The sequence below is a fragment of the Daucus carota genome, chromosome 2 (genome assembly GCF_001625215.2).
Source record: "Daucus carota subsp. sativus chromosome 2, DH1 v3.0, whole genome shotgun sequence".
Classification (NCBI taxonomy): domain Eukaryota; kingdom Viridiplantae; phylum Streptophyta; class Magnoliopsida; order Apiales; family Apiaceae; genus Daucus; species Daucus carota.
In genome coordinates, this window is record NC_030382.2 from 56,931,091 (window position 1) to 56,952,374 (window position 21,284).

Sequence of the window (21,284 nt, forward strand, 5' to 3'; positions counted from 1 at the left end):
TGAAAAAAAAGAGTTAAGAAATGAAAGGGAAAGAGAGTGTACATAAATAAACTCAATTACAACTCTAAGGGCAAAAACGTAATTTCGTAAAAATTTGAGAGAAAATGAAATAAGCAGATCACTAGTGCAAATTAAAAAATGACTAAAAGCAAGTCATTGCCGTGTTTGACCTCAAAGCATATACTTACATCACATACATTCATCTTCATATATATCATCATCATAAACAAACAAGCACACATGTATGTATAATTTTCAAGAAAACTACTTTATTATACTTATTTGCTCTTCCTAATAATTGGGTTTTCTTGAAATCTGCTTGTGATTACATGAACCCAAGACCTCGGATTCTTGTTGAGGAAGTTTCGAGCTTTTGGTGGGTGAGATTTATTAGATATCTTGATCTGATAAAGATCAGAATTTGATTTGATTCGATTGAATTGATCTGAAAAATGAATGGGGAAATGAGGGGGTTGAATAACACGTTGGATACTATAAACGCAGCTGCGAATGCGATCGCATCAGCTGGGAATCGGTTGCCTCAATCTTCTTCTGTTCAGGTCTCTCTCTCTCTCTCCCTATGTTATGTACTTGTGTTAGTGCTATTTATTTAATGTGATGACTTTTTTTGTGATGGATTAAATATAGATGTGTTAGTAATTACGAAAGGTTTGATTGAAGTTCATACTATTCCAATCTGAACAAAAGTTAGTACTACTTTGGATTTTAATTTTCAATCAAGAGTTTATGTGATTCAGATGTTGAGATATTGTGTTTATGTGGGGCGAGATTTAGGTAATATAATCTTTTGAAGACATTCTTGAACTGGGTATACGTTTTAAATTTGTTTCTTTTACAACTTTATGAAGGTTTAAACTGAATTTTCTTCTCATTCTTATGTGTTCGCTTTTTTTACTTTTTAAGTTTTTTCATTACTTTTGACTCAGTCATGATTATTATTACGGTGTGATGCAGTTGATTTGGGTTAATAGAAACTTTTATCTAAAGTCTGAGCATCTCCAATAGCCTCTTAAATTGGCTCTTAAAACCAAAAATAAGGAGGATAAGAAAAAATGGAGCTCCAATAGGCTCTTAGTAGCTCCTAAAAATACTAGGAGCCCCTTCTCTCTCCTCTCTTTTAAGAGCCACTACATGACTCTTAACTTGTTTTTTATAATTTAATATTCATTCTCACCCATGTGACCTTGAACTTTTGTCATAGTGGAGTTTAAGTAATAATAAAATATAGTGTTAGGAGTGTGTATAGAGAGCATTATTGGAGTTCAAACTCTTAGTAATGTATTAACTTCCTAGGAGCTTAATATTTTATATTATATATAGGAGCTAACTAAGAGACTATTGGAGATGCTCTAAATCTATGAATTGAGGTAATGATTACTTAGAAATTAGAATCGAGGGTATAATTCTGATTTTGACCATCCAACTTATAACTGGGTTTTTTGGTTACTGTAGTTGTTATGGTTGACAATCTCTTCTGTTGATTCTAGAATAGAATTGCAAGATTTGGTATGTTAAAAGTTGATATGTAGCCCCATGAGCTTATATAGATGTTATGATGGCTGAAATTGCTAAAAGAAACGAAAGTGATATGTACTTGAAGGACTCTGGTGAATTAGCCCTCTTGATGAATTTCAGAGTGGCATTTAGTTTCAAATTGTAGCTGCATCTCTCTACCATCAGGATTTATTCTACTGTCATCTTTCTAAGTGTTGTTGACTGTGAATAAAAATACATGCACCGTAACGAACCATGGACTCGGTGTCATTGAGTTGTTCAACTACTTGATTATTTGTGACTTTAATCTATTATACTTCTAGATTTGGGAAATAATGGAGAATGATCTATACTGGGTTTTTTCTTGTTAGGTGGAATATACTGTCAAAGTCTATGAAGTCTTAAACATTGAAGAAAAATCTAAAGGATGCAATAGTCAATGAAATCCTTAGCTGAAAGAACTCTTTCATGTCCATGTCTTGTTATGTACTGAGCCTCAAGTTTTGTGTATTATAGACACTATTTAGAATATGAGAAGCAAATATGTGTATTGTGCAGATGCTGTTGTGCATATATTTCGTCTACTTGCAAAATTGTTTTCAATACTGGTTTCTAATTTCAGAATATATGATCTTGCCTATAATTTTCCATTATGGAAACCACTTCTGTTGCATGATGTACAACTTGAGAGCTTTAGCAAAAATGATATCTTCAAAAATTTGGGAACTCATCCTGGACTTCTGTAAATTTACAGAATGATGATGACATAGTTTCATTGTTATTAACATATGTTTAACTACAGAAAACAAGATGGGGAGGCTGTTGGAGCATATATTCATGTTTTGGATCTGGATCTGGTAGACAAAGGAAACGGATAGGACCTGCTGTTTTTGTTCCTGAGACAACAGTAGTAGCAGAAGCTCCTGCAGCTCAAAACTTAAACCATGTACCTTCGATCATACTTCCTTTTTTTGCACCTCCATCATCTCCAGCCTCTTTCCTTCAGTCAGAACCTCCTTCAGCGACTTTATCACCAACTGGATCAGTTACCCTATCTGCCAACATGTACTCACCTGGTGGGCCAGCAAACATATTTGCCGTCGGTCCTTATGCCCATGAAACCCAGTTGGTAACCCCCCCGGGGTTCTCAAGTTCAACATTTACTACTGAACCAGGTACTCCGTTTACTCCTCCCCCCGAGTCCCTTCAGTTTACGACACCTTCCTCGCCTGAGGTCCCATTCGCTCGGTTCCTTGGACCCAATCACCAAAATGGGGAATCTGATAAAAAATTTCCGTTCTCCCATTATGACTTCCAATCTTATCAGCTTTACCCTGGAAGCCCAGTTGGCCAACTGATCTCTCCCAGCTCAGGCATTTCCCAATCAGGCACCTCATCTCCTTTTCCTGATTCTGATGCTGTTCCTGATCGTCTCCAATCCCTTGAATTTCAGACCAGCAATGCTCCGAAGCTCTGGAACCTTGAGAACCTGTCTCCCCGTAAATGGAAATCACAACAAGGATCTGGTTCTTTGACCCCAGATGCTGTGCACTGCAGACCTCGTGATGGTTTTGTGCTGGATCGCCAAAAATCAGACATTTCTCCTCTCCCAACTGCTTTTAATGGGTGGCGACATGATGAAATTGTAGTCAATCATAGAGTTTCATTTGAAATAACGGCCGAAGAAGTTGTGAGATGTGTGGAAAAGAAGTCAGCTTCATCAGCAAAGGCTGTATCAGTACTCCCCGAGTATGTAGAATGTCTTCGAGAAGGGCATGAGAATTTATCAGAGCTGGCTGATGATCAGGAGTGTTATACAAGTGGACAACTAGAAGCGACTCATAAGAGAACTTCTGGAGACCCTGAGGATGAACAGAGGCGTCATAAGCATCGGTCAATCACTCTTGGTTCTTCTAAGGAATTCAACTTTGATAGTGCTGATGGAGGACATTCCGATAAGCGCACTTCTATTGCCTCCGACTGGTGGGCCAATGAAAATGTTATTGGGAAGGAGGTTGTTCCAAGTAAGAACTGGTCCTTCTTCCCAGTTATGCAGCCAGGTGTCAGTTAACTGGTCTACACGACTGGCTTTCCATGCAGTTTGTGCGAAAATCGTGGCCAAGCGTGTACAATCTGAAGGAATCTATCAATGACTATTACAGGAATTGTAATATACTAGTGAAATCTGCAGCTGTTTAGAGGGACGACTGACCAATGCAAATAGGTTGCTATTCTCAGGAAGTTACAGATCGCATAACCATAGCGACAGGTCAACATTTTGTTAAGATTTTGATAGCATATATATCTTTTTTAATCTTGTACACTACATGCAGTAACATAAGCTAACACAAATAAACATCTTTACTGGTCTTTTCAGTATGTAATATAAAAATGTGTATTTTATATAAATCATTTTGCAGACTGTTTTATCTCTTTCATTCTTCAACTTATGTAGTCTGATGTTTCTCAAGTTAAGTCTTTGAAAGATCAATTAGCTGTAATTTCCTGAGCTTGTTTGTTGTCGAACAAACTCCCATACGGCTCGGGGCTTTTTGATCGCGGGCGCGAACGAAAATTCTGGGCTCTTTTTTGGATCGTGGGTGTGAATGAAAATCCGGGCTCTCGTAGCATTCCTTCCGCCCCTATTAAGCTAATAAGCATTGCTTTCAAAAAAAAAAGAAACATAAGAAGCTAATAAGCATGGTCTGGTCTAACAGCATTTCATACTGCTCCTGATAAGCCAATAAATAACACCACCATCATCTGGTTCTCATATATTGGCCATGTAACAGAATGTAGACCATTTTTTACCAGGCGGTTTGCAAAAAAAAAAAAAACCAATCTATCCTAAAATTGTGTACTTAAAAGATAAGTGAATCAACTGCTTGATAATACTATAATAAATAAAATGAAGCTTTGAAATTACTTGGTTGGAACATAGTGGAAGTTAGTTTGATCACTGAATAAAAGGACAGACTGCAGCTAGCTGTTCAGTCAGACACTGATTGACTGGTTTCAGAATGATTTCAACTTAGAAAAAGACCATGCCCATGTCTTCTTTCTTTTCCTCCTTTTTCACGTTTTTATACTTCAAATAATGAGATTCATCCAGCACTGCAAAGTAAAGATCGGTTCCCCTGTATTCAACATTTGTACAAAATATTTAAATTTATAATTCAGCTTCGATAAACTAAAATCTGGCTTTGCCTAAATGAGAGTACTCTGTATAAAGTTAAGCAAAGAAAATAATTAAATAACATATTCTATCTATCATAACCATTTTCATACCCTTTTTCATTATTTAACACGTATTTTAAGACTTTTATAAAATATGATTTTTGTTTCTGAATAAAATTCTAAATACTAAATTTTTATTATAAATAAAAATTTTAAGAAAAAAAATATAAAATTATATTTTATAAAATTTTAAAATATGTATCCAGTTACCCGGAATATGTTACTCGAGGCGACAGAGTAGAAATTTATAAACACAGTATCTACACAAAATCTTCTCTTAAATTTAACATACGTTTATTGTAGTATCACATGTGTGCTAAATAATTTTTTTTTTAATACAAGTTTTTGAGGATATATTATAAAATTGCAAGTGTGGAAGAAAACGGCACTTTAACAATCTAACGTTTTCTTACCAAACAATATAAAATAATAAATAAAATAATGTTGCGTGAAAATTAATTTTATATATAGAGCTTGTCATTAATGTCTCAAGTCTCAACGGTTATCTGGTGAGCATCTTCCAGGGCATCCCCAACTAAACTAACACAAAATATTCTTTCTTCTTAGCTGGTCCAAGTTGTACAGCTCAGACCTCAAAGAAACAGCCGGCACGATTAAAAAACACTATATTTCATTTTATTGTAAGTTTTAATTATTTAATATTATATATTTTATAACCGAAAACCAAACCCAACTGTTATTTGCTCCTGCCCTCCACAAAAACCCTATGACACTTGAACTTCTTGCAAAAAGCTTTGATTTTTAAGCTTCTTGAGCCGAAAAAAATGGCACCCATTATAGCTTCAAGACTCCCTGCAAATGGGTCGAAGTCAAAACAAGCAGACTCGTCAAGCTCAAATATTTTCACCATTGATGTGGGTGGTCAGCTGTTTCAGACAACCAAACAGACCCTAACTCAGTCTGGCCCTGATTCTATTTTATCTAAGGTTTGTAATACATCTGATGCTTCTGTACCTTTTATTGATAGAGACCCTGAATTGTTTTCAATTCTGCTATCTTTACTTAGAACTGGTAATCTTCCTTCTAAAGCTAAGGCCTTTGACCTTCAAGATCTTGTTTTTGAGGCCAAGTTTTATGGTATTGAAAAGCTTCTTGTTAATTCTCAGTCAAACCCTGATCAATTTGAGCCTTTTAATCTTGAAAAAGCTTTGATTTTGAACTTAAGTGGTAGAGATTCACCTTCTTCAATTTGTACCACACCTTATGGTTCTGTTCATGTTGCTCATGGTAGCAAAATCACTTCTTTTGATTGGTCTTTGCAAAGGAAATCCACTATTTTGACTCAGTTTACTGCTGTGGATTCTTTGTTGTCATTAAGTCCTGTTGTTGTTGCTGCTGGAGCTACCGATTTTTCGGGGTTGCAGATTCTTGATCTTGATCAGGGTTTTCTTAAGGAGACTTTGTATTGGGAAAATGTGACTAGGTCTAGTTCAACAGTTCAGTCAATTGGGGCATCTCCTGATTTTTTGTTCACTAGTTTTGAATCAGGGCGGAGAAACTCTAGTGCAATTATGGTTTATGATCTGAATGGTGACTTTCGCCCTGTGATTGAGATTGGTCATTGTGAAATATTTGGTGCTGATCTTGATTCTGCTATTCCAGCTACAAAATTGAGCTGGGTACCTAGTTATAACCTGTTAATGGCTTCTGGTTCACACAGTGGACCTCATGGAGTATTGGGTAATATTAAGTTTTGGGATATTAGGTCGGGTAATGTGGTCTGGGAGCTAAAAGAAAAGGTTGATTGTTTTGCGGATGTCACGGTGATGGACAATCTTTCTGCAATATTTAAGGTTGGTGTGAATTCAGGAGAAGTTTTCTTCTCTGATATGAGGAACATTGGTGCTGAAAAATCTTGGGAATGTTTAGGTGACAGTCAAAAGCCGATAAATGGGAAAAAGGAAGGTCTCGGTTGTAAGATTAAGAGCCATGGCAATCAAGTGTTTTGTAGTAAAGGAGGAGATTTGGAAATGTGGTCTGAGGTGATGGTAGGGTCTTTGCGGAAAAATGGTACTGATGCAGAGGAAAGGATGTTCAGGAAGAATTTGATGGGGAGGGCAAAGGATGTCGGAGGAAGTAAGATCACCAACTTGGATTTTGGAGGAAACAAGATGTTTGTCACAAGGAAGGATCAGCAATTTGTGGAGGTTTGGCAAAGCTCAGTAAGAGGTTATTGAATTTTGAAGTAGGAACATATGGAGCCTGATTATTTTCTTTCACAGAAGATTGTGTAGGTTGTGAATATTAGTAATCTCTGAATTGAATTTATTTGAATTGTGAATGTATCATAAGTGAAATCTGAAATTGTGATAGAATGAGTGTTCTGCTAACTGTATGAAATTGTGATACTGAAATATAATATATTTTTTAGTTAAATAAGTCTGCAGTAATCTATTTATAATTCGGTTTATCTCTGTTTATTTGCATTGTTAAAAGGACCTTTTTTCAGTTTTTTTTTTACAATGCAGACTTATATGCCTTACAAATTAATACATACTCTGTGTGCATTAAGTTCGATGGAGTAGACAAAAACATTGGAGTATAAGTTATAATTTTTTAGTTTAATTAAAAATAATATCTTTTATTATCCGAATTTTTATATAATTCATCATTTATAAGTTGTCTTAAACAAAATTATCAATAAATCAATAATATTTTACAATTTTAACGAGTATTAAGATTCATGGTCTGCTTATTAGTTATATTGCAGAACATATTGTTCTTTAATTTATAAAAGTAATTGTTCTGCATTTTGATTACAATATTTATATTACTGAACATAATCTGCAGGTTGTGGAATGTTTACAAATATTATAAGACAAAAAAAATTAAATTTAAATGACCAGAATATATTTTTTCCAATTTTTTACTTTGATCCTCCAAAACTTAAACATGTAGTTAAATACTTTTCGGATGAGTCAGAATCAAACCTGGGTCTCCGAGACAACAGAAGATAACTCTACTGTCGAAATTAATTTTGCTAGAATTAGATCTGGCAATCTGTTTATTCAAATCCTTGGTCTTTGATTGTAGCGTTATTGATCATAGAGTTGTGGAATTGAGGTTTCATTTTCCGGGTGATCATGTCATCGATGACGGTGTGTTCATAAAGTCACCTGTTCTCCGATGCTTCCTCCGTCCTGTGTTTCAAGGGAAAAAAATAAAAAATTAAAATATACTTCTAATTGATGTGATTTATAATTTTATAATCATTGTTATAATTGTTAATTAAAAATTAATCAATTAAATCAATTCAAAATAATATTATTACTCTAAAATGGAGGAAGTATCTAAGAATAAAAGTTATGCTCCCCGCCGCCACAAAATTTTAGTTGAAAGATATACCTCCCTTGGGTAATTTTTTTCTTTTTATGGGAAACCAAACCTTCATCCAGCTAAAATTTTAAAATTATATTTTTATAAAATTATTAAAATACGTGCCGAACAGTGAAGAAAACGTATATAAATAAATGGGAAATGAGTATATTCTAAAATGATTTTCGGGTGTGTATTCATGTTAAGTATTTAGATTCTATAAATTTAATTTATTTTAATTGAATCTTACTTTTTATTAAGGGGCATACAAGTATACAAAAATCATGAATATGATTCCAAATCTCATTTGTAGCTCGTTGATCACGCATCTCTAGTCTTCTCAAAGTCCATTCCCCTCCCTTTTCTAATTATTAACATTTCCAAGACTGTGACCATGGATAACACTAATCAGTAATCATTCTCCTCGTGGAGCTATATAATTACCTTTACGGGTTTTTTTTATGTTCTGTCTCATGAGTACATGCTAAACGCGAATTTTTTTATGTTTAGATATTTTAATTGGATCATGTTTTTTAACAATAGTGAACCCTCTCATATATACCAACCACATTAATCAAAATGATTCAAATATAAAAATTTTGACGCTTAGCATCCGGAGATAAACACACACCGGACAAACTTTTACTTTAAACTGATCTTAGAAACTTTAAATCACTTCCCTTTTTCTCTTTATTATTTTCCTTCTAGAATACAGATTCTTTGTTGCTGTAGCATTCATACTAACAATATTTGCCGTCTTTTTAAATATATTTACCGAGTATATGTCAATACATTTTATAATCTTTCAGAAAATTAGTTTAAAATATGGTTGGATAAGAAAACTTAATATGTATTTTTTAATTATATATATTCTTCTTGGAAATTAACACATCTATTTATATAATTTCTAATAATATCAAGTAACTTAAAAATTATTATTATTTTCTATTTCAATATCAAGTCCAGATCATTATATCTTCAAAAAAAAAAAAAGAAGTCCAGATCATTATAATTTTTATTATTTTGTATTTTCTATAGCAAACAAATGAGAATCTTAGAATAATCATTATTGTCAAAGGATAAGCTTAAAATAATCGAGGAAAATTACAGGGACCCACCAAAATTCAGTCTAAACAAGTTCTACGGAAAGTATTTTAGTTATATTCATCATTAAACCGTATTTTAGGTATGCAGAATATCAACACAACATTACCTGAATAATAATTATTTCTGCTGTATATTCCATAAATAATATATTTTAATATAGCAACACATTAATTGACAAATATAACACAACTTTTTTTACTATATATACACAAGCTTTTTAATAGAGATGAATAATGCATATAATCTCTCTCTCAATCTCTCTCTGTAAAATCCTATAACGCACCCCCCCCCCCCCCCCCCCTCTCTCTCTCTCTCTCGGGTCACTGTCACTTCTCTGCTGCACACAATTGCAGTCCGGGCACCGTACTTTTACTCTCCGGTGAGTCTTTTTTAGCTTCTTTTATGCACTTAGTCAAGATTTTTACTTGCAAGAACTGCTTTTAATTTCAGTATTTTTATTTTTACCAAAAGGGTTAATGATAAAGTACAACAAATGCTTGATCTTTTTATTGTATTAGAAGGGTTTGTTTGAGCGTACATGAAGTCTTATTTACTTATTATGTGGTTTTGGTTTAGTGTAATTCTTGTGTTTAGGGTGAACTAAATTTTGGTGGTTTGTAGTGTTTAGTTTAATTGTTTAATGCTTCTTGAGGGACCCTTTTCATGTGGGCTTGTTTTAAGTTTAGATTTTTAATCTTTACTAGATTAGTGTGTGTGTGTGTTTTAGGAACAGGGGTTTGGGGTTTATCAGTTGATTTTAGTTGTGGTGGAGACTCTGGACTGAATGTATAGCTCTACCGGAAATATGGGCTTAGCTTGGGTTTGCTTGTTTTCCGTGGGCTGAACATTATGAATTGGTGATAGGAGTTCCGATATGGTGGAGTTATTTTCAGGGCATTATGCTTGATGATTAATGTGAATTCTGAGGCGCATCTAGGTGTAAACTTGGTTCAGATTAAGAAATTACTATGTTAGATGCAAAATGTATAACTAAGCAAAAGAGAGAGATTGTGATGCTTATCTTGTAACGTTTGCAGAAAGTTTTTAGAATGGTCCAAGAAACACCGTCATGCGACTTTGAAATTTCTTGTTATTTTACTCCATTTAGTAATTTAGATGTAACTGTGGCAGTTGTGGAACTGAATTAAGTTTTATGTTGCGGAATTGAATTGAGTTCTTACTCCTTGCGCTTGTTCGGTGAACATTTATTTGCTAACTAAAACAAGTAGTATATTGCATGAAGATATGATGTTAAGAGGATAACTTTGCAAGTCTCTTCTGGAACACGATTATGCCATCTGTTTGTCTGCTGACAAGAGCCGTGATCAAGAAATGAAAGCTGTGATCTTTACCGACTGACACGTGTACATTAACCCCTTTAAATTTCTTTTCAGGCTAGATGTTGATATGATGAAGCTTAATGCTGGACTGTGAGGTGCACGATTCACTCGAAACCACCCTCACTCTCTTCTGAAAACTTTTCTTCACCTTTTTTTGGTTCTTCAACTCAACTAGTACGTGAAAGATATAATCTACAAACTATTTACTCTATTCAAGTGGCAGACAGAGAGTTCATGGTCAATTGCAATTGTTCGAAATTTTTGAGATAGACATGCCTTGGTGGGCAAAATCCTCATCAAAGGACGCAAATACAAAATCAAATAAAGGAAGCTTTATTGATAAATTACACAGGAAGTTCAGGACTGTGTCTGAAGGGAAGTGCAAAAGTGGATCAGGAGCTTCTGGCAAACAACATTGTGATACTGTATTAGAACATGCATCTCCATCTCCAGCAACATCATCCTCCACACAAGTATCACGATGTCAGAGCTTTGCGGAGAGAAATCAGGCCCAACCACTTCCCCTTCCTGGAATGCAAAATACTAATGTACGTTGTGAAGGTACTAGAAAGAAATCAAGAGCAAAATCTGGAGCCAGCAAAGGTTCCAAACAGTTTTTGTTTGCGCCCCTTCCCAAGCAGGGTGGTCTGCCATATGGTCCAGATCCTATAGATGCTGAGGCAGCTGTAGGGACTACTTCTGTTTCTAGTGATATATCTACTGATAGTGATTATCCATCAGACTCGCATCTCCCAAGTCCTCATGCATCTGATTATGAAATAAGGAGTAGAACTGCGATTGACAGTCCTTCTAGGTGCGCCCCCTCCCTCCCTCTCTCTCTCTCTCACTCACTCACTCACACACACACACACTCACTCTTGTCTTGCACTATTAAACATTGTCTTTACATGTGTAACAGTTTAAAGAAGACACAGTTGCCTATCACTACCCAGAACAATTCAAGAGGGAAGCTGAGGCCAGCTAGCACTGTTTTGAATAAGCAAATCCCTACATCACCCAAACAGGGCCGTACAGGCTCTCATGTGCCAAATATACAAATTCCTCATTATGGTGCATTTTGCAGTGCTCCAGACAGCATAATGTCTAGTCCTTCTCGAAGTCCAATGAGAGTGCCTGGTCCGGAGCTTGTCCGGAACACTGGTTTTTGGGCAGGAAGACCTTTTGCAGATTTACCTTCGCTTGGGTCTGGACATTGCTCTAGTCCAGGCTCAGGTCACAATTCAGGACAAAATTCAGTTGGAGGAGATATGGCTGGTCAGCTATTTTGGCAGCATAGTAGATGTAGTCCTGAATGTTCGCCAATACCGAGTCCCAGGATGACAAGCCCCGGGCCTAGCTCCAGAATACATAGTGGTGCTGTCACCCCTTTGCATCCACTAGTTGGAGGGGCAACAGAATCACCTGCAAAGTGGCCTGATGACAGAAAGCAGCAAGGCCACCGGCTTCCCCTTCCACCCATAACAATTTCTAATGCATATCCTTTCTCTCCTTCATATTCTACTGGAACAACTCCAGCTCCTCGAAGCCCTAGTAGGACAGAAAATCCTACTAGTCCTGGCTCTTGCTGGAAGAAGGGGCAACTACTTGGTCGAGGAACATTTGGTCATGTGTATGTTGGTTTCAATAGGTCTGTCACTATAAGGAGATACAAATCTCAATTCAATATCTCTCTTTCCTTATTTGAAAAATCAACGCAATCCATATTTTTCCTTTATATATTGCTACAAGTTTAGTTGATAGTGGATTAGTTAATTAAAATTACCTATTTCCTGTATCATAAGTAGAATTGTCCACTGAGCGCACTCCTTTTTCTGTATTGAGCAAAGGGAAAGTATCACACTGTTATCATTCCCCTCAAGTGAAATAATCCTATTTTGTTTATATACCTTTCTGATTATTTTTACCTTACTGTAGTGAAAGTGGTGAAATGTGCGCAATGAAGGAGGTAACACTATTTTCAGATGATGCAAAGTCAAAGGAAAGTGCACAACAGTTAGGGCAAGTGAGTTTCCTGTGTAGGGTGTACTGGAATTTAGCTTTTTGAGGAGATATCTAATTCAGGAAACTCTTGCTAATGTAGAATTTGTAATTTTCCTTGTAATTGACAGGAAGTTGCATTACTAAGTCGTTTAAGGCATCCAAACATTGTACAGTATCTTGGATCTGAAATGGCAAGTGTTGCAAATTGATAGCTCTGATCTTTCATTATTATACTATAGAGCATGCTATTATTTTTCTTCCATATATTTCGCTAGCACTGCCATATACTTTGTAAAAATACAAGGAAAAAGTATAGTAGATCCAAGATTACGACGATATGACAATGAAGCCTTACTATCAATGCTCATCTTGTTTTGAATTTATTCTGCAGGTAGATGACAGACTATATATATATCTGGAGTATGTTTCAGGTGGTTCCATTTACAAAATCCTTCAAGACTATGGTCAGTTGGGTGAAGCTGCAATCCGAAGTTATACTAAGCAAATTTTATCTGGGCTTGCGTACTTGCATGCTAAGAATACACTTCATAGGTGAGCCGAGTTGTCTTGGATCGTGGCTATAGTATACTACTGTACCAACAAAGAAACAGATTCTATAGTTTATATGTCAGTTATCAAATCTGGTAGAAGTCTTTTCTATCTCCTCCTTCAAAGCTGTACCAGGAAAGTCGTATTATTCTTTTGGGTTTTAACTCGTTATAGATATTATTCTGATGCCGTGATTTTTATATTCAAAATTACTCAGGGATATAAAGGGTGCAAATATACTGGTTGATCCAAATGGTCGGGTGAAGTTGGCAGACTTTGGGATGGCGAAGCATGTAAGATAATATCATTTTTTCAGCTTCCTTATATGATGATATTGACTCTGAGATTTTGAGTAACAAATTTTTTATATAATGTATGTGTTAAAAGTGCAACCAAGCTTTGCTCACCATAACAAAGTTCTGAATATGGGCCTCTGGTAACAAAATCTGTGTTGATATAAATAAACTTTCCAAGTTCTATCACAGGGACTGTACTTTTTTACTTGAGATATGAGCGGCATATCATAGTATATCTTAGTATATACTACTTAATTATTTTTAACACATTAAAATTTATGCCTTGCTTTATCAAAAATAAAAAATAAATAAAAATTATGCCTTGGCGGACAGCCCTAAAGTTGCGTAGATTTTTAGATGGTTACCAAGACTAGTGAATTTTTTTTTTTTATATATTTTGGGGTGTGGGGGTGTGGGGAGCTCATACAGGCTATATACTTTATGACATTATTTTGTTTGATTGCACTGTCAATAATCTGCAGATTGCTGGACCATCATGCCCATTATCATTAAAGGGAAGCCCTTACTGGATGGCACCGGAGGTAGTCTGAATTATAAATTTTTTGCTTTCATCACTCTATTGAGTCTATCTCTATCTTTTTGACACATTAAACCTCATACTTTGTTTAGATTATTAAGAATTCAAACGCCTGCAACCTAGCTGTGGATATTTGGAGTCTTGGGTGCACTGTTTTGGAGATGGCGACGACAAAACCACCTTGGAGTCAATTTGAGGGGGTTAGTTTATAGTTTTTATATGTGGAACTGCACAAGATGTATCACCTCACAATATATACTCAATAGCTGGTCTTTATGTGATTTTGATGCCAAAGCTAAACCGGTGCCCTTGATCTGTACCCTCCTTGACATCATTTATTTGTATTATCCTAAGGTTGCTGCTATGTTCAAGATAGGACATAGCAAGGAGCTTCCTGAAATTCCTGACCATCTCTCAGATGAAGGCAAGGATTTCGTAAGATTGTGTTTGCAGCGTAACCCATCAGACCGCCCCTCTGCTGCTCAGCTGTTGGAGCATGCTTTTGTTAAGAATGCTGCGCCTTTGGAAAGACGTATGCCATGTTCTGTGCCTTCAGAAGCAACCCCATCAGTAGACGTAAGCTTTTAAGCATGTTCATTTTGCAGAGTTTTTCCACCTTTTACTTTCATGCTGCTTCAATTAAAATTTTGTGAAGCCAAAAACAAACATTAGAGTTTGTCAACATTCCATCGACTATTTATTTATATTCTAGTTCTTATCTTGTTAAATGACCCTTCATTTGATGTTGTCTGTGGTGTTTCTTTTAAATGACTCTAGACATCATGAGGATACCTAAAATGCTAGCCTTCATAAGATATAAACAACTGGTTTTAACTTATACTTTGCCCCAGATGGCTAATAGGCTTGATGGAGTTCCGGAACCCATAATAGTTCTCATCTTTCTTCTCCTCTGCCGCGGCCTCCGAAATTTAATTGGACCAAGTTTAATTGGATCAGCCTGAGAAATTAAGACATAATAAGATATCTTCCATTTGGCTTTATGTTTGATCTCAACTGTTCACCAATTTGCTGCAGGGTTTTGGACATGCTAAAAATCTTTCATGCTTGGACCCAGGAGTGGTGATGAATCATTTTAGAGGTCCAAAAATATCATTAGGTTCCAGGTCTCTCTCTCTCTCTCTTAATTTAAAGTTGCTTCTACTTTCTGCACTTAAAGGCACAAGTGTAACGTCATTATTTCATACTATATTTGATTGAATCGTCTATCCTACATTTTCGAACTTCCATACATCAGTCTTGTTTTGCTAAATATTTTCGCATGAACATGTCCACACTTCCATATATCAGGCTTGTTTTGCTTGCTTTTTTGACAATGAGTTTTTTCATAACTTGATTCTCATGAAATGTAGTGATGCTCATGTGCTGCGGAATATATCATGCCCAGTTTCACCTATTGCAAGCCCTTTTCTTCATTCACGATCACCTCAGGGTATGAGCCCAAGGCCATGTTCTTCCCCCATATCAAGCCCCCATGTCATCTCTGGATCGTCTACACCCCTCAGTGGCGGCGGTGGAGCCATTCCATTCCATCTTTCAAAGCAGTCACTACCTTACTCGCATGAAGGCATGGGAATGACCCAGAGGTCCCAAAACAGTTTCTACCCAAAAAGTGGTTTGCCCTACAAAGAGCTGAAGCCTGAACTGTTCCGCGGGGCACCAAAAGCCTCTCATATATTCCAGGAAGCAATCCAATCTGAAAAGGGGATTTTCAGGCATCATTATGGGCGGTCAGCACAAGATGTGGGAACATATAATGGACAGTTGTCAGCAAATCTAGTGTCTCCACCTCCGCTGAAAGATCAACTCAAGTCAAATCCACCTGTGGATCTGTGTCGGAAAAATTAAGTTAAATTAATCTCACTTGACTAATCAGTCTTCCCGCAGGATCTTTTTGTACTATAGGTGATAGGTTCACAATAGTTTTGAATAAGCTTGCATCTGGCAGGAGCTGTAATGGAAGGAGGCAGAACTTGTTCATTGTAGCACAGAGTGTTTCTACTTGAACTTCTATATGGTCCGTTATATTAATGTCATGTTCATCCTACTTAATCCCAATTAACGTTATATTACAAGCTGACGGGTGTTGGTAAATTTTGTTTTGCAGAACATATGCTCTGGAGCTCCAGCATTCAGTTGTTCCTTTCAGCCGCTAGAGTAAAAAAGGTGTACATGCTTTACTTATCATGGATTTTGAATTAGGATTCTAAACCAGGCGTCAACTCTGCTTCTCGACATGCAATGGGAGGTTGCAGGAGAATTTCTTAACAAGAGCTCTGGTTCTAATATGGAATCTAGTTTATTAAACTGTTTAAACCAATGTTAACTTATTTTGCTCTGTAAGATGCACTCTGCCTCCCGGTTAACTGCCTTTTAAATAATTATGCCTTAATCTTAATATAATTCTACTTGAGTTCAAAGAAACCAGATGCTAGCTAGGCTTGTGCTTCTGGAGGAGAAGCAAAAATCACAGGTTTATTTTAGCTCGTTAATCTTAATCAGCCTTAATTCTTAAAAGTCAAAACTACAGTCAACTTCAACTATTAAAGATATGTTAAAGACATCAAAGAAATTAGTCACCTCACCAGGAAAGCGATATACTATAGTATGAGTTTATTTTATTACCTAACATACGACTTTTTGTGGCAAGTGCAGATGTATTGAGACACTTATTTTGCAAGAATAATTATTGAGGGAAATCGGCCAATGACAATAATTGTGGATGTTTAAGACATCTGTAATGATTCAAGCACCCGTAATGATTTAGTTAATAATATTTGATATTAAATTTAAAAATTATAGATCAGACTACAGCCTAATTTAGTCTTAACGATTTTTAACTAAATTTAGGAATTGTGATTTATAAGAAAATAGTACATTCTTTTATTTCCAAGCTCACGATATTACACCGCTACAAGTCATTAACGTAATAATAACTTAATAATTACACAATAAACAAAATGTTTCACAAACAATGAAAAGATAAATTACTGAAAAGGCACACAAGAAAATGGAAAGTTCCATATAGGTCACTCAAAAATCAAAATCATTTGGCCTCTGTAAAGGTCAAGCTAAACTCCCACAGCTTCTTGGCAACTTCTGGATCTCTAGCCATTTTGCTTGCTTTAACGATGTTATTGTCCTGGAAAAATTCACCGCTAACACCATTGACTTTAGGGTTCAATGCCACATAGCACGTAGTTGCAGCTCCTTGAGGAATATTTTTCAACAAGAACTGAGTACAGGCGAGGTAACCTGCATTACGCGAAGAGTTGGTTGATTAATATGGACCGACAAGTCTAATAACTAATGTGTTAAAGAGGGTAGTTGAGTATGAACATCAGGATTATATTGAGTTTCAAGTACTTACAGCCAAGAATGCCGCTATTTTGGCTGATATTAGTGGCAATAAGTCCAGGATGAAGCGAATTTGCAGTGACATTCGCGCCTTCCTCCTGATAAAATAGCAGAAAATGATTGATTTATGTCAGACTCCAAATTTCAACAATGACGAATCAGAATAATATATGAATTGAGTAAATTAGAGTTTGCCTAGTATCAACCGATTTGATGTTTATAATTAAACAGATTCAGGAGTAAATTGGTTAATTTACCTTCAAACGCCTTGAGAGCTCAACACAGTGCAATATGTTACAGAGCTTTGACTGTCCATAGGCATAGTTGGGATCATAACTGTAGTTTTCAATAAAAGCAGGTGAAAGAGATCAAGTTAGATGTCTATTGTTATCTATTTATCTGAGTATTAGTGATGTGCAAAGCGGTGACAGATGTAATTATTTACCAGTCTTTGTCATTGATTTTGTCGAAAAGAATTCCTTCTTTGTAGGTATAAGTGTGGAGTGTTGATGCAATGTTAACAATCCTCCCTTCTTTGCCACAATCGCGAGCAGTGTTCTTCAGAGTGTCCAACAATAGATTTGTCAAAAGAAATCCACCCAAGTGGTTAACAGCAAACTGTTGTTCAATTCCGTCCTTCGACAGGGTGAATGGAGGTGCCATGATCCCTGCATTGTTACTTCACAAAGCCAAAAACCAAAACAAAAAACAATTTCAGATTCTAACCTTCAGAAAAAAAATTGCAAAAATATAGAAGCAATTTATTGTTAATGAATTCGAGTTGAGAGTAGTTTCTTACACAAGTATGTTCAGCGGAAGACCAGTGGCAATGAAAGCAGCAGCAAACTTTCTAATGGAGGCAAATGTGTTGAGATCAATCTCCATGACATCAATTTTGGCACCAGGGATTTTCTTGCATATGTCCTCTTTAACTTTTTCACCGGCCTTACAGTTCCTCACTCCCATGATCACATGAACACCGCGTAAAGCAAGGACTCTGGTGGTTTCAATTCCGATTCCATTTGATGATCCTGAAATTTTGCAGAGTAAATTTTAAGGCACCGTTTGACTTCTCAACAAGAGAGTAGTAAGAGGCATACATAACCAGAACAAATTATTTTCTCTCAAGTTCCTCAAGTTTTTTTTTTTACTCATTAAAGTCAGAAATTCGAACACTCGACTTCCAATAAGCGGAGCGAGGGTGAAGCCATCGGATCGAGTTCTTTCATGAAATGAATATTTCAAGACCATTCTAATATGTAAAACAAGGACTTAGCCTGAACACTAGTAGATCCAGAATTTAACTAAAAGTCAAATTTCTATTTTGTCACCAATAAATATAAAATCAAATCAAATCTGCTAAAAATATTCAAGATCAATTAATCTATCTTTCATTCCTTTAAAAGACAGACAGTTAGATTACAAGGTCCTGAGTTCGGTTCTTGCTCGAGAATTATTAGAACGTATACTACATAAGCTTACAAGCTTGCCAGGAAAAAAAAAAACTAATCACATAAACACACAGTTTGTGTGTGATACATGCAGGTAAGAAGAGAAACATACCAGTGACAATGGCAACAAGACCGGTGCCATCAACTCCCTTAGTAACTTGCTCAGCTGTGTTGCGAGCTGAGAACCCAGATTTTCCGGTTAATCCAAAAATCCACATATTTTCGAGCGATTAATAAATATCCTTGAGACCGAGAAAAATAAATTCAAACTAGGTTGCTGAGTAGGAAATTTTTATAACAAAGAAGATGTTCTTGATATTTTGTGTCAGCTACAATGAAAGATTATGTGTACTTATAGCAGTTATGTAAGAAGTATTACAAGACCAGGTCATGTGTGACATCAGATATTCAAGGAAATTGTTGCTGCAAGGAAACAAGTGGATTTAGTTGGAAACATTCATTGGTCTTATGAAGTTGACTTCAAACCTGGCGACTCGTTGTGCAAATTGCCTGTTTTCAATTTAATTTTGTTTCTATATAATAAAATATTATTTTTTTTAATATTTTGCCAACGAATGATTCGAGACGTACAGGCTAATGGGGACAAAATGTAATTGGTTGCGAGGCCTGACATTGTGCAATGTGCATCAATTTAGAGTTTAATAATCTAGAGATCTTTTTAAATATCTTGGCTTGATAATTAGTGTTGTCTTTTCTTTTGTTTAGTTTAACATTATCCTTCCTCTTTTACACTGTGTAGAACAGAAATTTACTTGACATAAAGCAGATTGATTCTAGACGTCGAGAACTAGGAAACCTAAATTATTTAATTACTCCCTCCGTCCCACCCATTTCTTATCGAATGGGTTGGGCACGGAGGTTAAGAAATATATATAAAGTAGTGGAAAAAAGAAAGAAAAGTAGGTAAAGTGGTGGGACCCATTGATTTTTAATGTATAAAAAAAGATAGTAGAGTAAAAGTAGTGTGAAAGGGAAAGAAAAGTGGAGAAGTGGTGGGACCCATTGACTATTTTTGGTAAGTTTTGAAATGTAAAGAATTGTGTGGGACATCCCAAAAAGGAAAATGTAAAGAAATGGGTGGGACGGAGGGAGTACGTAACTTGGTTTCAGTAGAATCGAAAAAGATACTATTCAGTACTTTATCCATATCGAATAATTAGTTTTAAATAATTATTTAGAGCATCTCCAACCATCTAAAACTCTTGGCTAAAAAGTGGGTTGGCTTATTTAAAATGAAAAAATTTAGCCAACAGCTCCAAAAACTCAACTCCAACCATGCTCACCTGTTGTCTATAAATTTAGCCAACCTCTTATGGATGGCTAAATTTGTCGAATTTCTACACATCTGTAAGAAAATCGGTAGGAAGATTGTACATCATTTATTACTATATTGAACTGATATATTTTATTTTAACAATTTAAAATATTAATAACATACTATTTTTAAATTAAAGCCAACCAATATAGCCAGTACCATTGAAGCAAAATGTCTTACAGGTTCAGCAAATTTTACCTAATGTCTTACGGGTCCAATTTAGCCAACGATTATACCCAACGCCGTTGGAGATGCTCTTATATAAGCAATTACAGATTTACAGCACAATACCAATACGTTTATTAAACATAAATTTGATCTTTTAAGTAGGGTTCACTTTCATCTTTATATTCAAGCAAGGTCCACTTGTAACGCCAGATAAGGGGGACAACAGGACCGGGAATATATACGCACTCACATCTGGCATTATTTAAACTAGTTTTTTAACCCGTGCAAAGCACGGATTGTTTTAAACTATTTTTTAATATATTTTATATATTTTTGTTCGTCTTTTTCAAATTGAAAATTTATATTTATTTAAATTTTAAGTCATATTATGTTGATGTTTATATATAGTCATATCCTCATTATTATGATATATATTAAAATATACATTATTTAAAATTTTATTATATAGTTAAATTATTAAATTTAATGATCCTATTAATCATTCTGATTAATCGCCGATTTTCTGATTCCCGTTGTGTCCATGTCATTGCCTTTTATAGCATGAATAAAATTACTATTTAAAATAATATTAATTTTTTGAGTTGTATTTTTTATATAGTTATATATTATATTTTTAATCTGATTTGGTAAAATTCGGTTAAATCGATGATTATTTGGTCAAAACTGGATTAATCAGACAAAAATTGGGTAAAATATAAATTTTTTTAAAATTTGTGATGGAAATTTAAAATTTTAAAAATGATAAGATACATATTATATATATATACATAATATTAAATTAATTTCAAATAATGATCATGCTAACCATTTCGATTAATCACCGATTTCCTGATTCCCGCTTTTTTACTGGCTATTTATTTATTTGTTTGTTTATTAAATCATAATTATAAATATCATATACATTTATGTATTGGAGTTTTAATTATAAAATAATTAATGTATATTAATGAATAAATATTAATATCTAAGAAATAGATTGGTATGAAACATCAATAATAACCTCTTTGTATATAA

General features: G+C 35.2%; 4 protein-coding genes across 4 annotated transcripts; 3 read left to right on the forward strand and 1 right to left on the reverse strand.

Annotated features, from left to right (window-relative positions):
- Positions 1-146: 146 nt before the first annotated feature.
- On the forward strand, positions 147-3,924 carry LOC108210060 (uncharacterized). Its single transcript, XM_017381308.2, has 2 exons — positions 147-560; positions 2,318-3,924. Exons 1-2 carry the CDS (start codon positions 453-455, stop codon positions 3,584-3,586), a joined length of 1,377 nt encoding a protein of 458 aa, XP_017236797.1. The 5' UTR covers positions 147-452; the 3' UTR covers positions 3,587-3,924.
- Positions 3,925-5,320: 1,396 nt separating this feature from the next.
- Positions 5,321-7,152, forward strand: LOC108205760 (BTB/POZ domain-containing protein At5g41330). Its single transcript, XM_017375817.2, has one exon. It carries the CDS (start codon positions 5,538-5,540, stop codon positions 6,948-6,950), a length of 1,413 nt encoding a protein of 470 aa, XP_017231306.1. The 5' UTR covers positions 5,321-5,537; the 3' UTR covers positions 6,951-7,152.
- Positions 7,153-9,431: 2,279 nt separating this feature from the next.
- On the forward strand, positions 9,432-16,350 carry LOC108209944 (mitogen-activated protein kinase kinase kinase YODA). Its single transcript, XM_064088411.1, has 13 exons — positions 9,432-9,574; positions 10,590-11,349; positions 11,455-12,183; positions 12,471-12,558; positions 12,665-12,731; positions 12,932-13,088; positions 13,303-13,378; positions 13,864-13,923; positions 14,012-14,119; positions 14,274-14,495; positions 14,955-15,043; positions 15,290-15,954; positions 16,045-16,350. Exons 2-12 carry the CDS (start codon positions 10,808-10,810, stop codon positions 15,783-15,785), a joined length of 2,634 nt encoding a protein of 877 aa, XP_063944481.1. The 5' UTR covers positions 9,432-9,574; positions 10,590-10,807; the 3' UTR covers positions 15,786-15,954; positions 16,045-16,350.
- Positions 16,351-16,796: 446 nt separating this feature from the next.
- On the reverse strand, positions 16,797-19,233 carry LOC108209952 (short-chain dehydrogenase TIC 32, chloroplastic). The gene is made up of 6 exons (XM_017381169.2): positions 18,858-19,233; positions 18,094-18,325; positions 17,740-17,973; positions 17,552-17,630; positions 17,308-17,392; positions 16,797-17,192 (listed from the first exon to the last, which is right to left on the reverse strand). The coding sequence occupies exons 1-6, from the start codon at positions 18,961-18,963 to the stop codon at positions 16,984-16,986; spliced, it is 945 nt and encodes a 314-aa protein (XP_017236658.1). The 5' UTR covers positions 18,964-19,233; the 3' UTR covers positions 16,797-16,983.
- Positions 19,234-21,284: the final 2,051 nt, after the last annotated feature.